Source organism: Oncorhynchus kisutch, linkage group LG10 (genome assembly GCF_002021735.2).
Source record: "Oncorhynchus kisutch isolate 150728-3 linkage group LG10, Okis_V2, whole genome shotgun sequence".
Taxonomy (NCBI): Eukaryota; Metazoa; Chordata; class Actinopteri; order Salmoniformes; family Salmonidae; genus Oncorhynchus; species Oncorhynchus kisutch.
The window spans coordinates 6,820,669-6,845,166 of record NC_034183.2 but is presented as its reverse complement, the minus strand read 5'-3'; the positions used below and the strand labels follow the sequence as shown (position 1 = coordinate 6,845,166).

The window sequence follows — 24,498 nt, the reverse complement described above, 5'->3', positions numbered from 1 at the left end:
CATGAAGACTGCAGATGTGGTCAGGGAAATAAATTGCAATGTCCGTACTGTGAGACGCCTAAGACAGCGCTAGAGGGAGACAAGACGGATAGCTGATCGTCCTCACAGTGGCAGACCACGTGTAACAACATCTGCACAGGATCGGTACATCCGAACATGACACCTGCGGGACAGGTACAGGATGGCAATAACAACTGCCTGAGTTACACCAGGAACGCACAATCCCTCCATCAGTGCTCAGACAATAGGCTGAGAGAGGCTGGACTGAGGGCATGTAGGCCTGTTGTAAGGCAGGTCCACACCAGACATCACTGGCAACAACGTTGCCTATGGGCACAAACCCCCCCATCAGTGCTCAGACTGTCCGCAATAGGCTGAGAGAGGCTGGACTGAGGGCTTGTAGGCCTGTTGTAAGGCAGGTCCACACCAGACATCACCAGCAACAACATTCCCTATGGGCACAAACCCACCATCAGTGCTCAGACTGTCCGCAATAGGCTGAGAGAGGCTGGACTGAGGGCTTGTAGGCCTGTTGTAAGGCAGGTCCTCACCAGACATCACCAGCAACAACGTTGCCTATGGCCACAAACCCACCGTTGCTGGACCAGACAGGACTGGCAAAAACTGCTCTTCGCTGACGAGTCACGGTTTTATCTCACCAGGGGTGATGGTCGGATTCACGTTTATCGTTGAAGGAAAGTGCGTTACACTGAGGCCTGTACTCTGGAGCGGGATCGATTTGGAGGTGGAGGGTCCGTCATGGTCTGGGGTGGTGTGTCACAGCATCATCGGACTGAGCTTGTTGTCATTGCAAGCAATCTCAACTCTGTGCGTTTCAGGGAAGACATCCTCCTTCCTCGTGTGGTACCCTTCCTGCAGGCTCATCCTGACATGACCCTCCAGCATGACAAAGACCAAGACCAGAGGGGGTAGGGGGCCGAGTCAAGACCAAGACCAGAGGGGGTAGGGGGCCGAGTCAAGACCAAGTCAAGACCAAGACCAGAGGGGGTAGGGGGCCGAGTCAAGACCAAGACCAGAGGGGGTAGGGCGCCGAGTCAAGACCAAGACCGGAGGGGGTAGGGGGCCGAGTCAAGACCAAGACCAGAGGGGGTAGGGGGCCGAGTCAAGACCAAGACCAGAGGGGGTAGGGGGCCGAGTCAAGACCAAGACCGGAGGGGGGAGGGGGCCGAGTCAAGAACGACACCAGAGGGGGGAGGGGGCCGAGTCAAGACCAAGACCGGAGGGGGGAGGGGGCCGAGTCAAGACCGACACCAGAGGGGGGAGGGGGCCGAGTCAAGACCAAGACCGGAGGGGGGCCAAGACAAGACCGAGACCGGAGGGGGGAGGGGGCAGAGTCAAGACCAAGACCAGAGGGGGGCCAAGACAAGACCGAGACCAGAGGGGGGAGGGGGCAGAGTCAAGACCAAGACCAGGGGGGGCCAAGACAAGACCGAGACCAGAGGGGGGAGGGGGCAGAGTCAAGACCGACACCAGAGGGGGTGGTGGGGACCGAGTCAAGACCGAGACCGGGAGGTGGACAAGACCGTGACCCAAAAAATGTGAGTCCTATTCAAGACCATAATAAGAGTTCAAAATATCCAGTATTTCTGTATTCATCTTTCAGAACAACATTTGGGGTGCGTCACTTGAGTGGGTTGAGTCACTGATGTGATCTTCCTTTCTGGGTTGGCGCCACCCCTTGGGTTGTGCCGTGGCGGAGATCTTTGTGGGCTATACTCGGCCTGGTCTCAGGATGGTAAGTTGGTGGTTGAAGATATCCCTCTAGTGGTGTGGGGGCTGTGCTTTGGCAAAGTGGGTGGGGTTATATCCTGACAGTTTGGCCCTGTCCGGGGGTATCATCGGATGGGGGCCACAGTGTCTCCTGACCCCTCCTGTCTCAGCCTCCAGTATTTATGCTGCAGTAGTTTATGTGTCGGGGGCTAGGGTCAGTCTGTTATATTTGGAGTATTTCTCCTGTCTTATCCGTTGTCCTGTGTGAATTGAAGTATGCTCTCTCTAATTCTCTCTTTCTCTCTTTCTTTCTCTCTCTCGGAGGACCTGAGCCCTAGGACAATGCCTCAGGACTACCTGGCATGATGACTCCTTGCTGTCCCCAGTCCAGCTGGCCGTGCTGCTGCTCCAGTTTCAACTGTTCTGCCTGTGGCTATGGAACCCTGACCTGTTCACCGGACGTGCTACCTGTCCCAGACCTGCTGTTTTCAACTCTCTAGAGACAGCAGGAGTGGTAGAGATACTCTGAATGATCGGCTATGAAAAGCCAACTGAAAATTTACTCCTGAGGTGCTGACCTGTTGCACCCTCGACAACTACTGTGATTATTATTATTAAGACCCTGCACTAGAGACCGAGACACTCGATATCTAGTCTGGAGACCGCACTAGAGACCGAGACACTCGATATCTAGTCTGGAGACCGAACTAGAGACCGAGACACTCAATATCTAATCTGGAGACCGCACTAGAGACCGAGACACTCGATATCTAATCTGGAGACCGCACTAGAGACCGTGACACTCGATATCTGGTCTGGAGACAGCACTAGAGACCGAGACACTCGATATCTAATCTGGAGACCGCACTAGAGACCGAGACACTCGATATCTGGTCTGGAGACCAAACTAGAGACCGAGACACTCGATATCTAATCTGGAGACCGCACTAGAGACCGAGACACTCGATATCTAATCTGGAGACCGCACTAGAGACCGAGACACTCGATATCTGGTCTGGAGACCGCACTAGAGACCGAGACCGAGACACTCGATATCTGGTCTGGAGACTGCACTAGAGACAGAGACACTCGATATCTAATCTGGAGACCGCACTAGAGACCGAGACACATATTTCCTGTGTACTATGGTATATTAGAGCATGTACCTCTTTCTCCAGCATCAGCCCCTCAGCTCTCAGGTTCCTCTCAAAGGTGACTCTCTTTTCCACCAGAGGACTGGACTTCTTATAGACCAGGATGTAATCGATACGCTTCTTCCCATCTCTGAACAGCAGACCGGATGGCTGCCCAGGGTTGGTCCCCTACGGAAATATGTGTTTATCAGTAAACCTGATTAGGATACGTACATAAGGCATTCATAATCCATTCATAACCTGCGTAACTGTGAGACATTGGAAAAGATTGGTGCAATGTCATTCTGGTTATTGGGTGAGGGTGTGTGTCTCTGTGTGTGTGTTTGTGTGTGTGTTTTTGTTTTTGTGTGTGTGTGTGTGTGTGTGTGTATGCGTGTGTGTGTGTGTGTGTATGTGTGTGGGTGTGTGTGTGTCTCTGTGTGTCTCTGTGTGTCCATGTGTGTGGGTGTGTATGTGTGTGTGTGTGTCCCTGTGTGTTTGTCTCTGTGTGTAGGCGTGTGTGTGTGTGTGTGTGTGTGTGTGTGTGTGTGTGTGTGTGTTTTTGTGTCTGTGTGTGTCTGTGTGTGTGTGTGTGTGTGTGTGTGTCTGTGTGTGTGTGTGTGTGTGTGTGTGTGTGTGTCTGTGTGTGTGTGTGTGTGTGTGTGTGTGTGTGTGTGTGTGTGTGTGTGTGTGTGTGTGTGTGTGTGTGTGTGTGTGTGTGTCTGTGTGTGTCTGTGTGTGTGTGTGTGTGTGTGTGTGTGTGTGTGTGTGTGTGTGTGTGTGTGTGTGTGTGTGTGTGTGTGTGTGTGTGTGTGTGTGTGTGTGTGTGTGTGTGTGTGTGTGTGTGTGTGTTTTTGTGTCTGTGTGTGTGTGTGTGTGTGTGTGTGTGTGTGTGTGTGTGTGTGTGTGTGTGTGTGTGTGTGTGTGTGTGTGTGTGTGTGTGTGTCTGTGTGTGTGTGTGTGTGTGTGTGTGTGTGTGTGTGTGTGTGTGTGTGTGTGTGTGTGTGTGTGTGTGTCTGTGTGTCTGTGTGTCTGTGTGTCTGTGTGCTAACGTGCATACGGTACCTGAAGCGAATCTACGCGTGCCTCTAAATTAGCTCGGGTGGCAGGTTTATGAATGAGAAACGACTCGTCTGTCCTTCCTGCCTCGTACGTACTAGCTTCTGCCTCCTCTTCTGTCAGACCTAGACAGACCGAACGAGCAGTGGTCAGGACATGCAGTTACTTCAGGTATAAAGGTAATGCTTGAACATTGCTATTCCTTCCATACATAACGGTCCTTCACAGCTTCTGCCAAAGACAGACAAACACAGTACACGAGGTGGTGAAGTGGACAGGACAGGCAGCACAGTACTAGACTGTGCCGGTTAGCATACCCTATTAGCCCCATATGCTATGTGATTGCTGCAGGAATTGCAGTCACAACCTTAGCATTGTTAGCGCTGCATTCTAACCAACTGGTAATGTAGTTACCTGTATTTTTTTTGGGCTTCAATCAAATCTAATCAAATTGTTTTGTCACATACACATGGTTAGCAGATGTTATTGCGAGTGTAGTGAAATGCTTGTGCTTCTAGTTCCCAAAAGTGCAGCAATATTTAACAAGTAATATCTAACAAATACCTAATACACACAAATCTAAGTAAAGGAATGGAAATAAGAATATATAAATGTATGGATGAGCAATGTCAGAGACATAGGCTAAGATGCAGTAGGTAGTATAGAGTACAGTATATACAAATGAGATAAGTAACGCAAGATATGTAAACATAACAAATAAATCATTCTCTCTACTATTATTCTGACATTTCACATTCTTAAAATAAAGTGGTCATCCTAACTGACCCTAAGACAGGATAGTTTTTTTACTAGGATTAAATATCAGGAATTGTGAAAAAATGAGTTTAAATGTATTTTGCTAAGGCGTATATAAACTTCAGTCTTCAAATGTACATATGAGATGAGTAATGAAAGATATGTAAACCTGATTAAAATGCCCTTTATAACAATCAATGTCATGTATGGAGGTGGGAGAAAGGTCCGTGTTAATTCTGTGAAGACTTTCTACTCTGGGTATGCGTCCCAAATGACTCCCTATTCCCTAAAAAGTGGTGCACTACTGTTGACCAAAGGGTCCATAGAGCTCTGGTCTAAAGTAGTGCACTACATAGGGAATAGGCTGCCATAGGACTCTGGTCTAAAGTAGTGCACTATATAGGGAATAGGCTGCCATAGGGCTCTGGTCTAAAGTAGTGCACTACATAGGGAATAGGGAGCCATTTGGGACCCCCCCCCCTATGGAAGCATCGGGGGAAAAGGGATGAGTGGGAGTTCAAAGCTAAATCATGTCGGTTTGTTCTGCCATCACCAGAGTCTGAAAGAAGTCCGGAATGTTTTATCAGTTGTCTTTAATCCAAACTAAGGGGATTTTCGGACAGAGCTCAGCTCTTTAGGATCCTCTCAGTCTTTAGCGATGACCCAAACGTGACCTCGAGAGACGGGGGAACGTTAGTTCCACGAGTCCTGCGTCACGATCGTATTTTTAACTAGCCTTCGTCACAGATCTGACGGCACAAACGGATCTGACACCAGGGTGTATTTTTATCTGCTCAGATCGTGCTCAGAATAGACAGAGGCTGTTACCTAGACAGTGCACTACTTTCGACCAAACTAGTGCTCTGTGTAGGGTAATAGGGTGCCATTTCGGATGCACTGAGACTTCTGAGTCATGCCAAACTACTCATTTGAATGTGAATGGTCTTTTGAGTGAATTCTCCTACCACTACAGATTTCATCATTAGAGGTGAATGATTTTATTTCTTCTCCCTACTGTAGTGACATTTAACTACTTCACAGAGTCTCATTGGGGTGTGTTTTTCACCACACCGCTGCATAGTTGTCCCCTCAGCGGTGACAGCCTTCATCAGCAACACTTCCCTACCTCCTGAAGCTGTCTCACAATCATTTGGCAGGGTAGCCTAGTGGTTAGAGCATTGGACTAGTAACTGAAAGGTTGCAAGTTCAAATCCCCGAGCTGACAAGGTACAAAATCTGTCATTCTGCCCCTGAACAGGGAGTTAACCCACTGTTCCTCGGGCCGTCATTGAAAAGAAGAATTTGTTCTTAACTGACTTTCCGAGTTAAATAAAGGTAAAATAAAATAAAAATCATATTATGTGTCAGCAGTCACTGCCACTATGAAAATCTATGTTTAAAAAACTAGAAGCAGATTTTGTAATGGTTCTGGATGGTGGTTCATTAACCTCTATGTCTGAGCATTACCTTTGGATCTGCCAATTGAATATCCACTTCATATTTTCTAATATGGCACATGACAGATACAGTCTGATCAACAATGAATAAAACCCCTATAACATGTCATCACAGGGGTCTGATCAACAATGAATAAAACCCCTATAACATGTCATCACAGGGGTCTGATCAACAATGAATAAAACCCCTATAACATGTCATCACAGGGGTCTGATCAACAATGAATAAAACCCCTATAACATGTCATCACAGGGGTCTGATCAACAATGAATAAAACCCCTATAACATGTCATCACAGGGGTCTGATCAACAATGAATAAAACCCCTATAACATGTCATCACAGGGGTCTGATCAACAATGAATAAAACCCTTATAACATGTCATCACAGGGGTCTGATCAACAATGAATAAAACCCCTATAACATGTCATCACAGGGGTCTGATCAACAATGAATAAAACCCCTATAACATGTCATCACAGGGGTCTGATCAACAATGAATAAAACCCCTATAACATGTCATCACAGGGGTCTGATCAACAATGAATAAAACCCCTATAACATGTCATCACAGGGGTCTGATCAACAATGAATAAAACCCCTATAACATGTCATCACAGGGGTCTGATCAACAATGAATAAAACCCCTATAACATGTCATCACAGGGGTCTGATCAACAATGAATAAAACCCCTATAACATGTCATCACAGGGGTCTGATCAACAATGAATAAAACCCCTATAACATGTCATCACAGGGGTCTGATCAACAATGAATAAAACCCCTATAACATGTCATCACAGGGGTCTGATCAACAATGAATAAAACCCCTATAACATGTCATCACAGGGGTCTGATCAACAATGAATAAAACCCCTATAACATGTCATCACAGGGGTCTGATCAACAATGAATAAAACCCCTATAACATGTCATCACAGGGGTCTGATCAACAATGAATAAAACCCCTATAACATGTCATCACAGGGGTCTGATCAACAATGAATAAAACCCTTATAACATGTCATCACAGGGGTCAGGGGTTCAAGTAACAACAACAAAACATCCCATGACTGAAAGTGAAGTCGATCTCAGGTCGATTGTCTGCGGGTGGGTGGGGGGGGGGGGCATCAAAATGACCATCATGCTTTTAGGGAAAGAGGATCCATTTTGTACATGTTTTAAACTACGGGTTCAACCAATTCCAGTCACCATGCTTAGGGATCATTGTTATGTAGAAGGACTGAGAAGCTCAGCTTAGGGATCATTGTTATGTAGAAGGACTGAGAAGTTCAGCTTAGGGATCATTGTTATGTAGACGGACTGAGAAGCTCAGCTTAGGGATCATTGTTATGTAGAAGTACTGAGAAGCTCAGCTTAGGGATCATTGTTATGTAGAAGGACTGAGAAGCTCAGCTTAGGGATCATTGTTATGTAGAAGGACTGAGAAGCTCATCTTAGGGATCATTGTTATGTAGAAGGAATGAGAAGCTCAGCTTAGGGATCATTGTTATGTAGAAGGACTGAGAAGCTCAGCTTAGGGATCATTGTTATGTAGAAGTACTGAGAAGCTCAGCTTAGGGATCATTGTTATGTAGAAGGACTGAGAAGCTCAGCTTAGGGATCATTGTTATGTAGAAGGACTGAGAAGTTCAGCTTAGGAATCATTGTTATGTAGAAGGACTGAGAAGCTCAGCTTAGGGATCATTGTTATGTAGAAGGACTGAGAAGCTCATCTTAGGGATCATTGTTATGTAGAAGGACTGAGAAGCTCAGCTTAGGGATCATTGTTATGTAGAAGGACTGAGAAGCTCAGCTTAGGGATCATTGTTATGTAGAAGTACTGAGAAGCTCAGCTTAGGGATCATTGTTATGTAGAAGGACTGAGAAGCTCAGCTTAGGGATCATTGTTATGTAGAAGGACTGAGAAGCTCAGCTTAGGGATCATTGTTATGTAGAAGGACTGAGAGGCTCATCTTAGGGATCATTGTTATGTAGAAGGACTGAGAAGCTCATCTTAGGGATCATTGTTATGTAGAAGGACTGAGAAGCTCAGCTTAGGGATCATTGTTATGTAGAAGTACTGAGAAGCTCAGCTTAGGGATCATTGTTATGTAGAAGGACTGAGAAGCTCAGCTTAGGGATCATTGTTATGTAGAAGGACTGAGAAGCTCAGCTTAGGGATCATTGTTATGTAGAAGGACTGAGAAGCTCAGCTTAGGGATCATTGTTATGTAGAAGGACTGAGAGGCTCATCTTAGGGATCATTGTTATGTAGAAGGACTGAGAAGCTCAGCTTAGGGATCATTGTTATGTAGAAGGACTGAGAAGCTCAGCTTAGGGATCATTGTTATGTAGAAGGACTGAGAAGCTCAGTTCTGGGATCATTGTTATGTAGAAGGACTGAGAAGCTCAGTTCTGGGATCATTGTTATGTAGAAGGACTGAGAAGCTCATCTTAGGGATCATTGTTATGTAGAAGGACTGAGAAGCTCAGCTTAGGGATCATTGTTATGTAGAAGGACTGAGAAGCTCAGCTTAGGGATCATTGTTATGTAGAAGGACTGAGAAGCTCAGCTTAGGGATCATTGTTATGTAGAAGGACTGAGAAGCTCAGTTCTGGGATCATTGTTATGTAGAAGGACTGAGAAGCTCAGTTCTGGGATCATTGTTGTGTAGAAGGACTGAGAAGCTCAGCTTAGGGATCATTGTTATGTAGAAGGACTGAGAAGCTCAGCTTAGGGATCATTGTTATGTAGAAGGACTGAGAGGCTCATCTTAGGGATCATTGTTATGTAGAAGGACTGAGAAGCTCAGCTTAGGGATCATTGTTATGTAGAAGGACTGAGAAGCTCAGCTTAGGGATCATTGTTATGTAGAAGGACTGAGAAGCTCAGTTCTGGGATCATTGTTATGTAGAAGGACTGAGAAGCTCAGTTCTGGGATCATTGTTATGTAGAAGGACTGAGAAGCTCATCTTAGGGATCATTGTTATGTAGAAGGACTGAGAAGCTCAGCTTAGGGATCATTGTTATGTAGAAGTACTGAGAAGCTCAGCTTAGGGATCATTGTTATGTAGAAGGACTGAGAAGCTCAGCTTAGGGATCATTGTTATGTAGAAGGACTGAGAAGCTCAGTTCTGGGATCATTGTTATGTAGAAGGACTGAGAAGCTCAGCTTAGGGATCATTGTTATGTAGAAGGACTGAGAGGCTCATCTTAGGGATCATTGTTATGTAGAAGGACTGAGAAGCTCAGCTTAGGGATCATTGTTATGTAGAAGGACTGAGAAGCTCAGCTTAGGGATCATTGTTATGTAGAAGGACTGAGAAGCTCAGCTTAGGGATCATTGTTATGTAGAAGGACTGAGAAGCTCAGCTTAGGGATCATTGTTATGTAGAAGGACTGAGAAGCTCAGTTCTGGGATCATTGTTATGTAGAAGGACTGAGAAGCTCAGTTCTGGGATCATTGTTGTGTAGAAGGACTGAGAAGCTCAGCTTAGGGATCATTGTTATGTAGAAGGACTGAGAAGCTCAGTTCAGGGATCATTGTTATGTAGAAGGACTGAGAAGCTCAGTTCTGGGATCATTGTTGTGTAGAAGGACTGAGAAGCTCAGCTTAGGGATCATTGTTATGTAGAAGGACTGAGAAGCTCAGTTCTGGAGACTTTTTAAAATGGACATTCTACTCCAAAACATTTTTTTAAATATATTTTTTATGTATGATGCCGACATCATCTAAAATACAATTTCCACCTCCAGAAATGAAATATATATAAATATATATAAATATTATCATCAGATGTGCTATTAGCAATAGGCTTTATTACCCAACTGATGCAGCATAGTGGCTACAAATAGAGAGACAGAAGCATGGGATTGGGTCCCATCTGCATTTACCCCATTGGACACAACGATGTGTATAAACCCTGGATGACAGACAGGGGGCGCTGTACTGAAGCCACCCCACAGCCATCTTTAGTACTCCTCATTTGTAAAACATGTTTGGAAGCTATATATAAATACATTTATTAATGTTTAGTCTACATTATTTCTTGACACGTTTATTACAGACACTTTAATGCATACTTTTAAATTAGATTACGTGAGCTAAACATAAAAATAATCTTTAAAGTATTCTTTTCAGAGAGTACTAATGTTACTGTCCGCACTACAACAACAACAATTCTTATATACATGTAATTTTGTCCTTGAAACACTTCATTGAAATACTGTAGAATTCCATTCATTCCTATGGAGCACTGCTTCTACTGGGGAGAGCCAATATGGCCGACCGTTGGCTTCAAAGCCTCTCAATGGCCAATACATAACATCAGCAAAGCAGGGTTTATATACATCATTCATTGTACACAACATCCTGATTCTTATTATTCATTATTATTTTGAAATTACTATTATTCACTGAAATGTTTTAATTTCGTTGGTTCCTGGCCAACAGTATCTGCACACTGCTCGGCGAACATTTCATTACAAAATCATGGTCTTTGGGCATTACCTTTATTTAACTAGGCAAGTCAGTTAAGAACAAATTCTTATTTTCAACTAGGAACAGTGGGTTAACTGCCTGTTCAGGGGCAGAACGACAGATTTGTACCATGTCAGCTCGGGGATTTGAACTTGCAACCTTCCGGTTACTAGTACAACGCTCTAACCACTAGGCTACCTGCGACCTCTACACTCTAACCACTAGGCTACCCTGCCACCTCTACACTCTAACCACTAGGCTACCTGCCACCTCTACACTCTAACCACTAGGCTACCTGCCACCTCTACACTCTAACCACTAGGCTACCCTGCCGCCCCAACAACATTAACATGGAGTTGGTCCCCTCTTCACTGCTATAACAGTCTCCAGTCTTCTGGGAAGGCTTTCCACTAAATGTTGGAACATTGCTGTGGGGACTTGCTTCCATTCAGCCACAAGAGCATTAGTGAGGTCAGGCACTGATGTCGGGAGATTTGGCCTGGCATTTCCACTGCTCCAGAGTCCAATGGCGGCAAGCTTTACACCACTCCAGCCAACGCTTGGCACTGCGCATGGTGATTATAGGCTTGTGTACGGCTGGTCGGCTATAGAAACCCATTTCATGAAGCTCCCGACAAACCGTTTTTGTGCTGATGTAACCGGTGTGAAATTGCTAGCTAGTTAGGGGGGTGCGCGCTAATAGCGTTTCAATCTGTGACGTCACTCGCTCTGAGACCTTGGAGTAATTGTTCCCCATGCTCTGCAAGGGCCGTGGCTTTTGTGGAGCAATGGGTAACGATGCTTCGTGGGTGTCAGTTGTTGATGTGTGACCGTTAGATGATAATGGCCTCCCCCTGCATCACACCACAATGACCTCGTTAGATGATAATGGTCTCCCCCTGCATCAACCCACAATGACCTCGTTAGATGATAATGGTCTCCCCCTGCATCAACCCACAATGACCTCGTTAGATGATAATGTCCCCCTACCTCACACCACAATGACCTCATTAGATGATAATGGTCTCTCCCTGCATCAACCCACAATGACCTCGTTAGACGATAATGGCCTCCCCCTGCATCACACCACAATGACCTCGTTAGATGATAATGGTCTCCCCCCTGATAATGGCCTCCCCTTTTACTTCCTGCAGGAATCACATACACACTAAAACTGCATGCACTGCAGTGAAGGAACTGCAAGTCGGTGTGGATTAAAGCGCCTGCTGCTTTTCATTTTTGGTGTTTATACATGTATAGATCTCCGTCAGGCTGTGGGAGGACAGAGACAGACAGACAGACAGACAGACAGACAGACAGACCAATCGACCAACAGACCGACCGACTGACTGACCAACTGACCGACCGACTGATCGACCAACTGACCGACCGACTGATCGACCAACTGACCGACTGACCAACTGACCAACTGATCGACCAACTGACCGACCGACTGATCGACCAACTGACCGACCAACCAATCGACCAACTGACCGACTGACTGACCTGTCTTGGAGGAGATGAGGGTGCAGGAAGTGCTGTGACTGTGGGTCAGAGGTTGGGTGTGTTGTGCCTGGATCTGGCAGTGGTCCTGGGCCTGGTGCTGTAGCCAGGGGTCAGCCAGCTGGGCCTGGTGCTGTACCCAGGGGTCAGCCAGCTGGGCCTGGTCCTGAACCTGGAGTTGAGGCACTGACTGCAGATGATGAGGTTAGAGGTGGAAGAAGACATATACTCAGTTGAGAATCGCGATTAAAATGTCAAATCTGTGTTAATAAAATACTAGAAAAGACTATAAAAACAGTAGAACGAGGAGCGGAAGGAGGGCGCTAGCTCCCCCCCTCTCTTTGCATGTTAAGTGCAAGTCTATGGGTCAAATGTCCCCTCCACTTTCTAAATGAAAAAGATGCTACATCCCCTTAGATGCTAAATCTAACTTTAGGGTTGAAATTGGAATTTGGTCTACTTTCTGAATTGACTGGTCAACACTCATCGTGACCTAATTATCGTGATAAAATCCCTGCCTGTGGGTGTGTCTGGGGCTTGTCGTCGGGGGTGAGGGGCATAGACAGGAAGTGGTTGATGTTCTGTGGATGGGTTTGGCTCTGGGCCAGGCAGGGCAGGCTACGACGGGACGGCTTCAGGGTCTTCTCCTTCAGGATCTCACTGATGCTTGTGTGCATGCCTGGAGGGAGAGAGAGAGAGATAGTAGTTAATGTAGTAGTTAATGGAAGTAGTTAATGGCAGTAGTTAATTTAAGTAGTCAATGGCAGTAGTTAATTGTAGTAGTCAATGGCAGTAGTTAATTGTAGTAGTCAATGGCAGTAGTTAATTGTAGTAGTTAATGGCAGTAGTCAATGGCAGTAGTTAATTGTAGTAGTCAATGGCAGTAGTTAATTGTAGTAGTTAATGGCAGTAGTTAATTGTAGTAGTCAATGGCAGTAGTTAATTGTAGTAGTTAATTGTAGTAGTTAATTGTAGTAGTCAATGGCAGTAGTTCATTGTAGTAGTCAATGGCAGTAGTCAATGGCAGTAGTTAATTGTAGTAGTCAATGGCAGTAGTCAATGGCAGTAGTTAATTGTAGTAGTCAATGGCAGTAGTCAATGGCAGTAGTTAATTGTAGTAGTCAATGGCAGTAGTTAATTGTAGTAGTCAATGGCAGTAGTTAATTGTAGTAGTCAAAGGCAGTAGTCAATGGCAGTAGTTAATGGCAGTAGTCAATTGTAGTAGTCAATGGGAGTAATTAATGGCAGTAGTCAATGGCAGTAGTTAATTGTAGTAGTCAATGGCAGTAGTTCATTGTAGTAGTCAGTGGCAGTAGTTAATGGCAGTAGTTAATGGCAGTAATTAATGGCAGTAGTTCATTGTAGTAGTCAGTGGCAGTAGTTAATGGCAGTAGTCAATGGCAGTAATTAATGGCAGTAATTAATGGCAGTAGTCAATGGCAGTAGTTAATGGCAGTAGTTAATGGCAGTAATTAATGGCAGTAGTCAATGGCAGTAGTTCATTGTAGTAGTCAGTGGCAGTAGTTAATGGCAGTAGTCAATGGCAGTAATTAATGGCAGTAGTCAATGGCAGTAGTCAATGGCAGTAGTCAATGGCAGTAGTTAATTGTAGTAGTCAGTGGCAGTAGTCAATGGCAGTAGTTAATTGTAGTAGTCAATGGCAGTAGTCAATGGCAGTAGTCAATTGTAGTAGTCAATGGCAGTAATTAATGGCAGTAGTCAATGGCAGTAGTTAATTGTAGAAGTTAATGGCAGTAGTTAATGGCAGTAGTTAATTGTAGTAGTCAATGGCAGTAGTTAATTGTAGTAGTTAATTGTAGTAGTCAATGGCAGTAGTTAATTGCAGTAGTCAATGGCAGTAGTTAATTGTAGTAGTCAATGGCAGTAGTTAATTGTAGTAGTCAATGGCAGTAGTTAATTGTAGTAGTCAAAGGCAGTAGTCAATGGCAGTAGTTAATGGCAGTAGTCAATTGTAGTAGTCAATGGCAGTAATTAATGGCAGTAGTCAATGGCAGTAGTTCATTGTAGTAGTCAATGGCAGTAGTCAATGGCAGTAGTTAATTGTAGTAGTCAATGGCAGTAGTTAATTGTAGTAGTCAATGGCAGTAGTTAATGGCAGTAGTCAATTGTAGTAGTCAATGGCAGTAATTAATGGCAGTAGTCAATGGCAGTAGTTAATTGTAGTAGTCAAAGGCAGTAGTTAATTGTAGTAGTTAATGGCAGTAGTTAATGGCAGTAGTAAATGGCAGTAGTTAATTTTAGTAGTTAATGGCAGTAGTCAATGGCAGCAGTTAATTGTAGTAGTTAATGGCAGTAGTCAATGGCAGTAGTTAATGGCAGTAGTTAATGGCAGTAGTCAATGGCAGTAGTTAATTGTAGTAGTTAATGGCAGTAGTTAATGGCAGTAGTTAATGGCAGTAGTCAATGGCAGTAGTTAATGTCAGTAGTTGGCACCCTGAGATTCTGATACCATCAACCCACTAATTGCCTTATTTTCCCTTAGGGTTTGAATCGGCATTCCTCCAGTTTCTGTCCTGCTTCTCGAAGTTACCACCGCCCCTCTGAGAGGAGAGAGAGGGGGAGGTGTCGGAGAGACAGTGAGTGAATAGGAGGGGGGAATGACTCCAATCACTCAGGGGTCCCTCCGGTCAAGGAGTCAGGATGTCATGGTGACATGGTGTCACAGTGAAATAGTGTCATGGTAGTGTCATGGTGTCTTGGTGACATGGTGTCATGGTCACATGGTAAAATAGTGTCATGGTGACATGGTCTCATGGTGTCATGGTGACATGGTGTCATGGTGAAATATTGTCATGGTGTCATGGTGACACGGTGTCATGGAGACATGGTGTCATGGTAACGTGGTGTCATGGTGTCATGGTGACATGGTAACGTGGTGTCATGGTGTCATAGTGACATGGTAACGTGGTGTCATGGTGAAATAGTGTCATGGTGTCCTGGTGACATGGTGACACGGTGTCATGGCGTCAGGGAGTGACATGGTGTCATGGTGACATGGTAGCACGGTCACATGGTGACACGGTGTCATGGCGTCAGGGAGTGTCATGGTGTCCTGGTGTCATGGCGTCAGGGAGTGTCATGGTGTCCTGGTGACATGGTAGCATGGTCACATGGTGGCATGGTGTCATGGTGACATGGTGTCATGGTGACATGGTAGCACGGTCACATGGTGGCATGGTGTCATGGTGACATGGTGTCATGGTGACATGGTGTCATGGTGACATGGTGACATGGTGTCATGGTGACATGGTGACATGGTGTCATGGTGACATGGTAGCACGGTCACATGGTGGCATGGTGTCATGGTGACCTACTTCAAGTAGGAGTGTATTACTGTCAGTGATCCCTCAACCCTCCCATCAAATCACATAGCAACACAAAACTACTTAATGTAGGAGTACATCAGCATCTACTACTACCCTCCCATCAGCATCAGTATACACTCAGTGACCAGTTTATTAGGTACACCGCCCCGTTCACGAAAATGGTTCGCTCCTACAGACAGTGAGCCACGTGGTCGTGATATAAAGCAGGCAAACAGGCATCGAGACATTCAGTCACTGTTCCATTGAACGTTAGAATGGACAAAAACGAGTGACCTAAGTGGCTTTGAGCATGGTCTGATCGTCTGTGCCAGGTGCGCTGGTTCTAGTATCTCAGAAACGACCGCCCTCCTGGGCTTTTCACGCACAACAGTGTCTAGGGTTTACTGAGAACGGTGAGACAAACAAACAAAAAAACATCCAGTCAGCGGCAGTCGTGTGGGAGAAAAACAGCTCGTTGACGAGAGGTGGAAGGAGAATGGCAGGAATCATGCAAGCTAACAGGCGGGCCCACAAACAGGCAAATTAAGGTGCAACACAACAGTGGTGTGCAGAACGGCATCTCAGAACACACACAACCCGACGGTCCTCGTCACGGATTGGCTATTGCAGCAGATGACCTCACCGGGTTCCACTCCTATCAGCTAAAAACAAGAAGAAGTGGCTCCAGTGGGCAACGACATCACCAACACCACACAAATGACGAGTGGAACAACATAGCCTGGTCCGACAAACACCACTTCCTGTTGCGTCATGCTGATGGCAGAGTCAGGATTTGCAGAGGCAGCCGGAGACCAAGGCCACATCCTGCACGGTGTCTACAGTACAGGCTGGTGGTGTAATGGCAGTCAGGATTTGGCATGAGCAGCATGCGTCCATAGACCCGTCCTGCCTGGTGTCAACGAAACAGGCTGATAGTGGTGGTGGTGTACTGGTGTGGGAATGTTTTTCCAGGAAAACGTTAGGTCCCTTGATACCGATGCATTGCAATCTAGCGAGAATGTTCAGCTAATTATAACAGTTATTTAAAGTACAGAATCTGGGTCAGTATTGTAGGAGTGCTGATGTAGGATAAATTTGACCTTCGTTTAGAGGACTCATAATGAATACGATTATATGGATTAGAGGGGACCTAATCCTAGATCAGCACTCTGACCAGCACTAATTATAAAAGCAATATTTTATTATCTCATGTTATTATCATGGATGTTACAGACAGCGGTCAGCTGTAAGGTTATTCTGACATCACAGAGATGGGTGGATGAACGGATGAAGAAATCATAGACTCTATCCCAAATGGCACCCTATTCCCTATATAGTGAACTACTTTATATCAGGGCCCTATGGCACCCTATTCCCTATATAGTGAACTACTTTAGAAAAGGGCCCTATGGCACCCTATTCCCTATATAGTGAACTACTTTAGACCAATGGACACTGATTAAAAATACTGCACTACATGAGGAATAGGGTTCCCTTTGGGACACAAACAATGACCCCCCCCCCCCCCCCCCCCCCCCCTCAATACCTGCCATTTTATCTAACGTCCTCAGACCAGACACAGCGATACTGTCTGACTCTCCCATCCTACCAGACACAGTGATACTGTGTGAATCTACCATCCTACCAGACACAGCGATACTGTCTGACTCTCCCATCCTACCAGACACAGCGATACTGTCTGACTCTCCCATCCTACCAGACACAGCGATACTGTCTGACTCTCCCATCCTAACAGACACAGCGATACTGTCTGACTCTCCCATCCTACCAGACACAGTGATACTGTGTGAATCTACCATCCTACCAGACACAGCGATACTGTCTGACTCTCCCATCCTACCAGACACAGTGATACTGTGTGAATCTACCATCCTACCAGACACAGCGATACTGTCTGACTCTCCCATCCTACCAGACACAGTGATACTGTGTGAATCTACCATCCTACCAGACACAGCGATACTGTCTGACTCTCCCATCCTACCAGACACAGCGATACTGTCTGACTCTCCCATCCTACCAGACACAGCGATACTGTCTGACTCTCCCATCCTACCAGACACAGCGATACTGTCTGACTCTCCCATCCTACCAGACACAGCGATACTGTCTGACTCTCCCATCCTACCAGACACAGCGATACTGTCTGACTCTCCCATCCTACCAGACACAGCGATACTGTCTGACTCTCCCATCCTACCAGACACAGCGATACTGTCTGACTCTCCCATCCTACCAGACACAGCGATACTGTCTGACTCTCCCATCCTACCAGACACAGCGATACTGTCTGACTCTCCCATCCTACCAGACACAGTGATACTGTCTGACTCTCCCATCCTACCAGACACAGCGATACTGTCTGACTCTCCCATCCTACCAGACACAGTGATACTGTCTGACTCTCCCATCCTAACAGACACAGCGATACTGTCTGACTCTCCCATCCTACCAGACACAGAGATACTGTCTGACTCTCCCATCCTACCAGACACAGCGATACTGTCTGACTCTCCCATCCTACCAGACACAGCGATACTGTCTGACTCTCCCATCCTACCAGACACAGCGATACTGTCTGACTCTCCCATGCTACCAGACACAGCGATACTGGTGTAACTAATTAAAACATGTACAGAGTCATTCAATAGCTAATAAACATCATAAATGAGCAGCGATGAAAGCCCTTTCCTCATTCCATCCTTCACTCTATTCATTATAACCAGGCCCGTTTACTCATGAAATGTCTTAGCCCGCATCCCAAATGACATTCTTCTATATTTAGGGAATAGGGTGTCATTTGGGACGCAGTGCTTTCTGAAGCCCTCTATTACACCACAGCAGCAGGAGGACTTCCTATTCACCTCCAACGTCACCTGGAATTCTCTCGGCGACCTTCTGCAGTGCTCAGCTACGTAGCTGCATTGGTAATTATCTCTCCTTCTCGCTTGGTCTCTTTCTTTCTCTCAAGCCCCCTCCCCCCTTCATCTCTACTCTCTTTTCTCCTCCCCTAATTCTTTCGTTCCCTCTTCCTATGTCTCTCTCTCTCTCCCTCTCGCATCTCTCTCTCTCATCTGTCTCTCCCTCTCTCATCTGTCTCTGTCTCCCTCCTTCTCTCATCTGTCTCTCCCTCCCTCCTTCTCTCATCTGTCTCTCCCTCTCTCATCTGTCTCTCCCTCCCTCCTTCTCTCCCTCCCTCCTTCTCTCCCTCATATCTCCTCAGGGCCTGTGTGCTACTGCTGTAAGAATAGTAGCAATAACTCATTTCTGTCTCAACACATTGATTTCACCGGGGTTCCCTCTCCTGTTGGGCGAGAACAGACCCATTTAAAGATGTAAGGCATCAGGGCCAGGGGACCCACCAATCATGCTGCAGCTCTGCTTTTTTCTTCTGTAGCCTCACAGACATCAAATGAAGGAAGCTCTAGTGAAGGGAGCTCTAGTAAAGGAAGCTCTAGTAATGGAAGCTCTAGTGTAGGAAGCTCTAGTGAAGGAATCTCTAGTAAAGGAAGCTATAGTAATGGAAGCTCTAGTAAAGGAAGCACTACTAATGAAAGCTCTAGTAAAGGAAGCTCTAGTGAAGGAATCTCTAGTAAAGGAAGCTATAGTAATGAGGCTCTAGTAATGGAAGCTCTAGTTAAGGAAGCTCTAGTGAAGGAAGCTTGAGTGAAGGAAGCACTAGTAAAGGAAGCTATAGTAATGCAAGCTCTAGTAAAGTAAGCACTAGTAATGGAAGCTCTAGTGAAGGAAGCTCTAGTGAAGGAAGCTATAGTGAAGGAAGCTCTAGTGAAGGAAGCTCTAGTAAAGGAAGCTATAGTGAAGGAAGCTATAGTGAAGGAAGCTCTAGTAAAGAAAGCTCTAGTGAAGAAAGCTCTAGTAAAGGAAGCTCTAGTAAAGGAAGCTCTAGGAAAGAAAGCTCTAGTAAAGAAAGCTCTAGTAAAGAAAGCTCTAGTGAAGGAAGCTCTAGTAAAGGAAGCTCTAGTAATGGAAGCTCTAGTGTAGGAAGCTCTAGTGAAGGAAGCCCTAGTAAAGGAAGCTATAGTAATGGAAGCTCTAGTTAAGGAAGCTCTAGTGAAGGAATCTCTAGTAAAGGAAGCTATAGTAATGGAAGCTCTAGTAAAGGAAGCACTAGTAATGAAAGCTCTAGTAAAGGAAGCTCTAGTGAAGGAATCTCTAGTAAAGGAAGCTATAGTAATGAGGCTCTAGTAATGGAAGCTCTAGTTAAGGAAGCTCTAGTGAAGGAAGCTTGAGTGAAGGAAGCACTAGTAAAGGAAGCTATAGTAATGGAAGCTCTAGTAAAGGAAGCACTAGTAATGGAAGCTCTAGTGAAGGAAGCTCTAGTGAAGGAAGCTATAGTGAAGGAAGCTCTAGTGAAGGAAGCTCTAGTAAAGGAAGCTATAGTGAAGGAAGCTATAGTGAAGGAAGCTCTAGTAAAGAAAGCTCTAGTGAAGAAAGCTCTAGTAAAGGAAGCTCTAGTAAAGGAAGCTCTAGGAAAGAAAGCTCTAGTAAAGAAAGCTCTAGTGAAGGAAGCTCTACTGAAGGAAGCTCTAGTAAAGGAAGCTCTAGGAAAGAAAGCTCTAGTAAAGGAAGCTCTAGTGAAGAAAGCTCTAGTGAAGGAAGGTATATTGAAGGAAGCTCTAGGAAAGGAAGCTCTAGTAAAGGAAGCTCTAGTAAAGGAAGCTCTAGTAAAGAAAGCTCTAGTAAAGGAAGCTCTAGTGAAGGAACCTCTAGTAAAGGAAGCTCTAGTAAAGGAAGCTATAGTGAAGGAAGCTCTAGTGAAGGAAGCTCTAGTGAAGGAACCTCTAACAGTCCATAATGGCTCGGCTACATCATGAATACTGAATAAAGAATGCATGCATTGTCTTGACTCTTGGACCCATATCATTAACAATCCAAATGTGAAATCTAAATTGAGATTTACTTCATTCTGTTGCTTGGAGAAATAGATCGTTTTATACATATTTTTAAACGAGGGGTACGAGTTCATAAGATAACATTGAGTGCAAACCAACAACAACATCATGCTGTGTACACAATGTTTTAATCCTACTATCTGACTGTCCTATATATGTGTGTGTATTCATTAGGCCTAATTGTCATTTAAAACAAATATTTATCCTGAGCAATGGCATCCGTACTGGCATCTGTACACAGCAATGGCATCTGTACACTAAAAAAATCGGCTTTCAACAGCTGAATCCCTACCATATAAACTACTACATCCAGCTGCCACTAGCATCCTGTCCAGGGTGGTGTACTGGTGCATCAAGCTGACTCACGCTATAGAAACAGGAGATAGACTAGTGTCCTGTCCAGGGTGGTGTACTGGTGCATCAAGCTGACTCACCCTATAGAAACAGGAGATAGACTAGTGTCCTGTCCAGGGTGGTGTACTGGTGCATCAAGCTGACACCCTATAGAAACAGGAGATAGACTAGTGTCCTGTCTAGGGGGTGTACTGGTGCATCAAGCTGACTCACGCTATAGAAACAGGAGATAGACTAGTGTCCTGTCAAGGGGGTGTACTGGTGCATCAAGCTGACTCACCCTATAGAAACAGGAGATAGACTAGTGTCCTGTCAAGGGGGTGTACTTGTACATCAAGCTGACTCACACTACAGAAACAGGAGATAGACTAGTGCCCTGTCCAGGGTGGTGTACTGGTGCATCAAGCTGACTCACGCTATAGAAACAGGAGATAGACTAGTGTCCTGTCCAGGGTGGTGTACTGGTGCATCAAGCTGACTCACGCTATAGAAACAGGAGATAGACTAGTGTCCTGTCCAGGGTGGTGTACTGGTGCATCAAGCTGACTCACGCTATAGAAACAGGAGATAGACTAGTGTCCTGTCCAGGGTGGTGTACTGGTGCATCAAGCTGACTCACGCTATAGAAACAGGAGATAGACTAGTGTCCTGTCCAGGGTGGTGTACTGGTGCATCAAGCTGACTCACGCTATAGAAACAGGAGATAGACTAGTGTCCTGTCCAGGGGGTGTACTGGTGCATCAAGCTGACTCACGCTATAGAAACAGGAGATAGACTAGTGTCCTGTCCAGGGGGTGTGGGAGCACACAGCATAAAGAGGGCTTGCCCAGGTGTGGGAGCCATAAAGAGGGCTTGCCCAGGTGTGGGAGCCATAAAGAGGACTTGCCCAGGTGTGGGAGCCATAAAGAGGACTTGCCCAGGTGTGGGAGCCATAAAGAGGACTTGCCCAGGTTTGGGTGCCACAATTCCACTCTTCCTCTGTGACTATCTGCTGATTTGAGCAGTAAATAGTTTCTTACTGAATAAAAATGGTGGACCTAAGGGTGGAGGACATAGCCTCTCTTGTGGGTGGAGGACATAGCCTCTCTTGTTCTCTCTCCTTCGCTTATTTTGCTCCAATGGATCAGTGGCGCCGTGCCATAGAGATCCTGGTACATCAAGCTGACTCACTACGGAAACTGAAGCTAGACTAGCGTCCTGTCAAGGGGGTGTACTTGTACATCAAGCTGACTCACACTACAGAAACAGGAGATAGACTAGCGTCCTGTCTAGGGGGTGTACTTGTACATCAAGCTGACTCACACTACAGAAACAGGAGATAGACTAGCGTCCTGTCTAGGGGGTGTACTTGTACATCAAGCTGACTCACCCTATAGAAACAGGAGATAGACTAGCGTCCTGTCTAGGGGGTGTACTTGTACATCAAGCTGACTCACACTACAGAAACAGGAGATAGACTAGCGTCCTGTCTAGGGGGTGTACTTGTACATCAAGCTGACTCACACTACAGAAACAGGAGATAGACTAGCGTCCTGTCTAGGGGGTGTACTTGTACATCAAGCTGACTCACACTACAGAAACAGGAGATAGACTAGCGTCCTGTCTAGGGGGTGTACTTGTACATCAAGCTGACTCACACTACAGAAACAGGAGATAGACTAGCGTCCTGTCTAGGGGGTGTACTTGTACATCAAGCTGACTCACACTACAGAAACAGGAGATAGACTAGCGTCCTGTCTAGGGGGTGTACTTGTACATCAAGCTGACTCACACTACAGAAACAGGAGATAGACTAGCGTCCTGTCTAGGGGGTGTACTTGTACATCAAGCTGACTCACACTACAGAAACAGGAGATAGACTAGCGTCCTGTCTAGGGGGTGTACTTGTACATCAAGCTGACTCACACTACAGAAACAGGAGATAGACTAGCGTCCTGTCTAGGGGGTGTACTTGTACATCAAGCTGACTCACACTACAGAAACAGGAGATAGACTAGCGTCCTGTCTAGGGGGTGTACTTGTACATCAAGCTGACTCACACTACAGAAACAGGAGATAGACTAGCGTCCTGTCTAGGGGGTGTACTTGTACATCAAGCTGACTCACACTACAGAAACAGGAGATAGACTAGCGTCCTGTCTAGGAGAAATACCTTATTTACGTAAGTATTTAATTTTTTAAATTGTACCTTTATTTAACCAGGCAAGTCAGTTAAGAACACATTCTTATTTTCAATGACGGCCTGGGAACAGTGGGTTAACTGCCTGTTCAGGGGCAGAACGACAGATTTGTACCATGTCAGCTCGGTGGTTTGAACTCACAACCTTCCGGTTACTAGTCCAACGCTCTAACCACTAGGCTACCCTGCCACCCCTGCCGCCCCTCAGACCCTTTGATTCAACAAAGTACTGAGTAAAGGGTCTGAATAGTTATGTAAATATGATATTTTAAGTTTTTTATTTGTAATACATTTGTAAAAAGCTTTTGCTTTGTCATTATGATGAAGCAAAAAAAACGATTTAATACATTTTAGAATGTAACGTAACAAAATGTGGTAAATGTGAAGCGGCCTGAATACTTTCCGAATGCACTGTATTGACTCAGGGGCTGGAATACTTTATCGAATAAAATATAGTAGTGTTTTATTTTGTATAAATGTTTTAGAAATGGTGATGCAGCCAGTCAAGATGCTCTCGATGGTGCAGCTGTTTGACTTTTTGATGATCCGAGGGCTTATGCCAAATCTTTTTAGCCTCCTGAGGGGAAAGAGGCACTAATCTCATAAGCCTGGAGCTAGACTCAACATGTCTGTCCCTGACCAATAAGACTGGAGCTAGTCTCAGCGTGTCTATCCCTGACCCAATAAGACTGTATCTAGACTCAATATGTCTGTCCCTGACCAATAAGACTGGAGCTAGACTCAATATGTCTATCCCTGTCCAATAAGACTGGAGCTAGACTCAACATGTCTGTCCCTGACCAATAAGACTGGAGCTAGACTCAACATGTCTACCCCTGACCAATAAGACTGTATCTAGACTCAACATGTCTATCCCTGACCAATAAGACTGTATCTAGTCTCAACATGTCTGTCCCTGACCAATAAGACTGGAGCTAGCCTCAACATGTCTATCCCTGACCAATAAGACTGGATCTAGACTCAACATGTCTATCCCTGACCAATAAGACTGTATCTAGCCTCAACGTGTCTATCCCTGACCAATAAGACTGGATCTAGACTCAACATGTCTATCCCTGACCAATAAGACTGGAGCTAAACTCAACCTGTCTACCCCTGACCAATAAGACTGGAGCTAGCCTCAACATGTCTATCCCTGACCAATAAGACTGGAGCTAGACTCAACGTGTCTATCCCTGATCAATAAGACTGGAGCTAAACTCAACCTGTCTACCCCTGACCAATAAGACTGGAGCTAGCCTCAACATGTCTATCCCTGACCAATAAGACTGGATCTAGACTCAACATGTCTATCCCTGACCAATAAGACTGGAGCTAGACTCAACGTGTCTATCCCTGATCAATAAGACTGGAGCTAAACTCAACCTGTCTACCCCTGACCAATAAGACTGGAGCTAGCCTCAACATGTCTATCCCTGACCAATAAGACTGGATCTAGACTCAACATGTCTATCCCTGACCAATAAGAACGTATCTAGCCTCAACGTGTCTATCCCTGACCAATAAGACTGGATCTAGACTCAACATAACTCTCAGTCAGTAGAAGAGGCAGCTGGTTT

The 24,498-nt window shown here is 45.5% G+C and overlaps 1 protein-coding gene across 1 annotated transcript in view; it reads right to left on the bottom strand.

The window, feature by feature from the left end:
• Positions 1 to 24,498, bottom strand: part of LOC109884312 (anoctamin-3) — a 163,760-nt gene that overhangs the window by 93,381 nt on the left and 45,881 nt on the right. Inside the window, exons 2-5 of the mRNA XM_031832836.1 lie at positions 12,644 to 12,804; positions 12,129 to 12,315; positions 3,930 to 4,048; positions 2,898 to 3,053 (exon numbers count right to left, since the gene is read on the bottom strand). Of these exons, the coding sequence (XP_031688696.1) occupies positions 2,898 to 3,053; positions 3,930 to 4,048; positions 12,129 to 12,315; positions 12,644 to 12,804 (623 nt within the window). The remainder of the gene's footprint in view (positions 1 to 2,897; positions 3,054 to 3,929; positions 4,049 to 12,128; positions 12,316 to 12,643; positions 12,805 to 24,498) is intronic.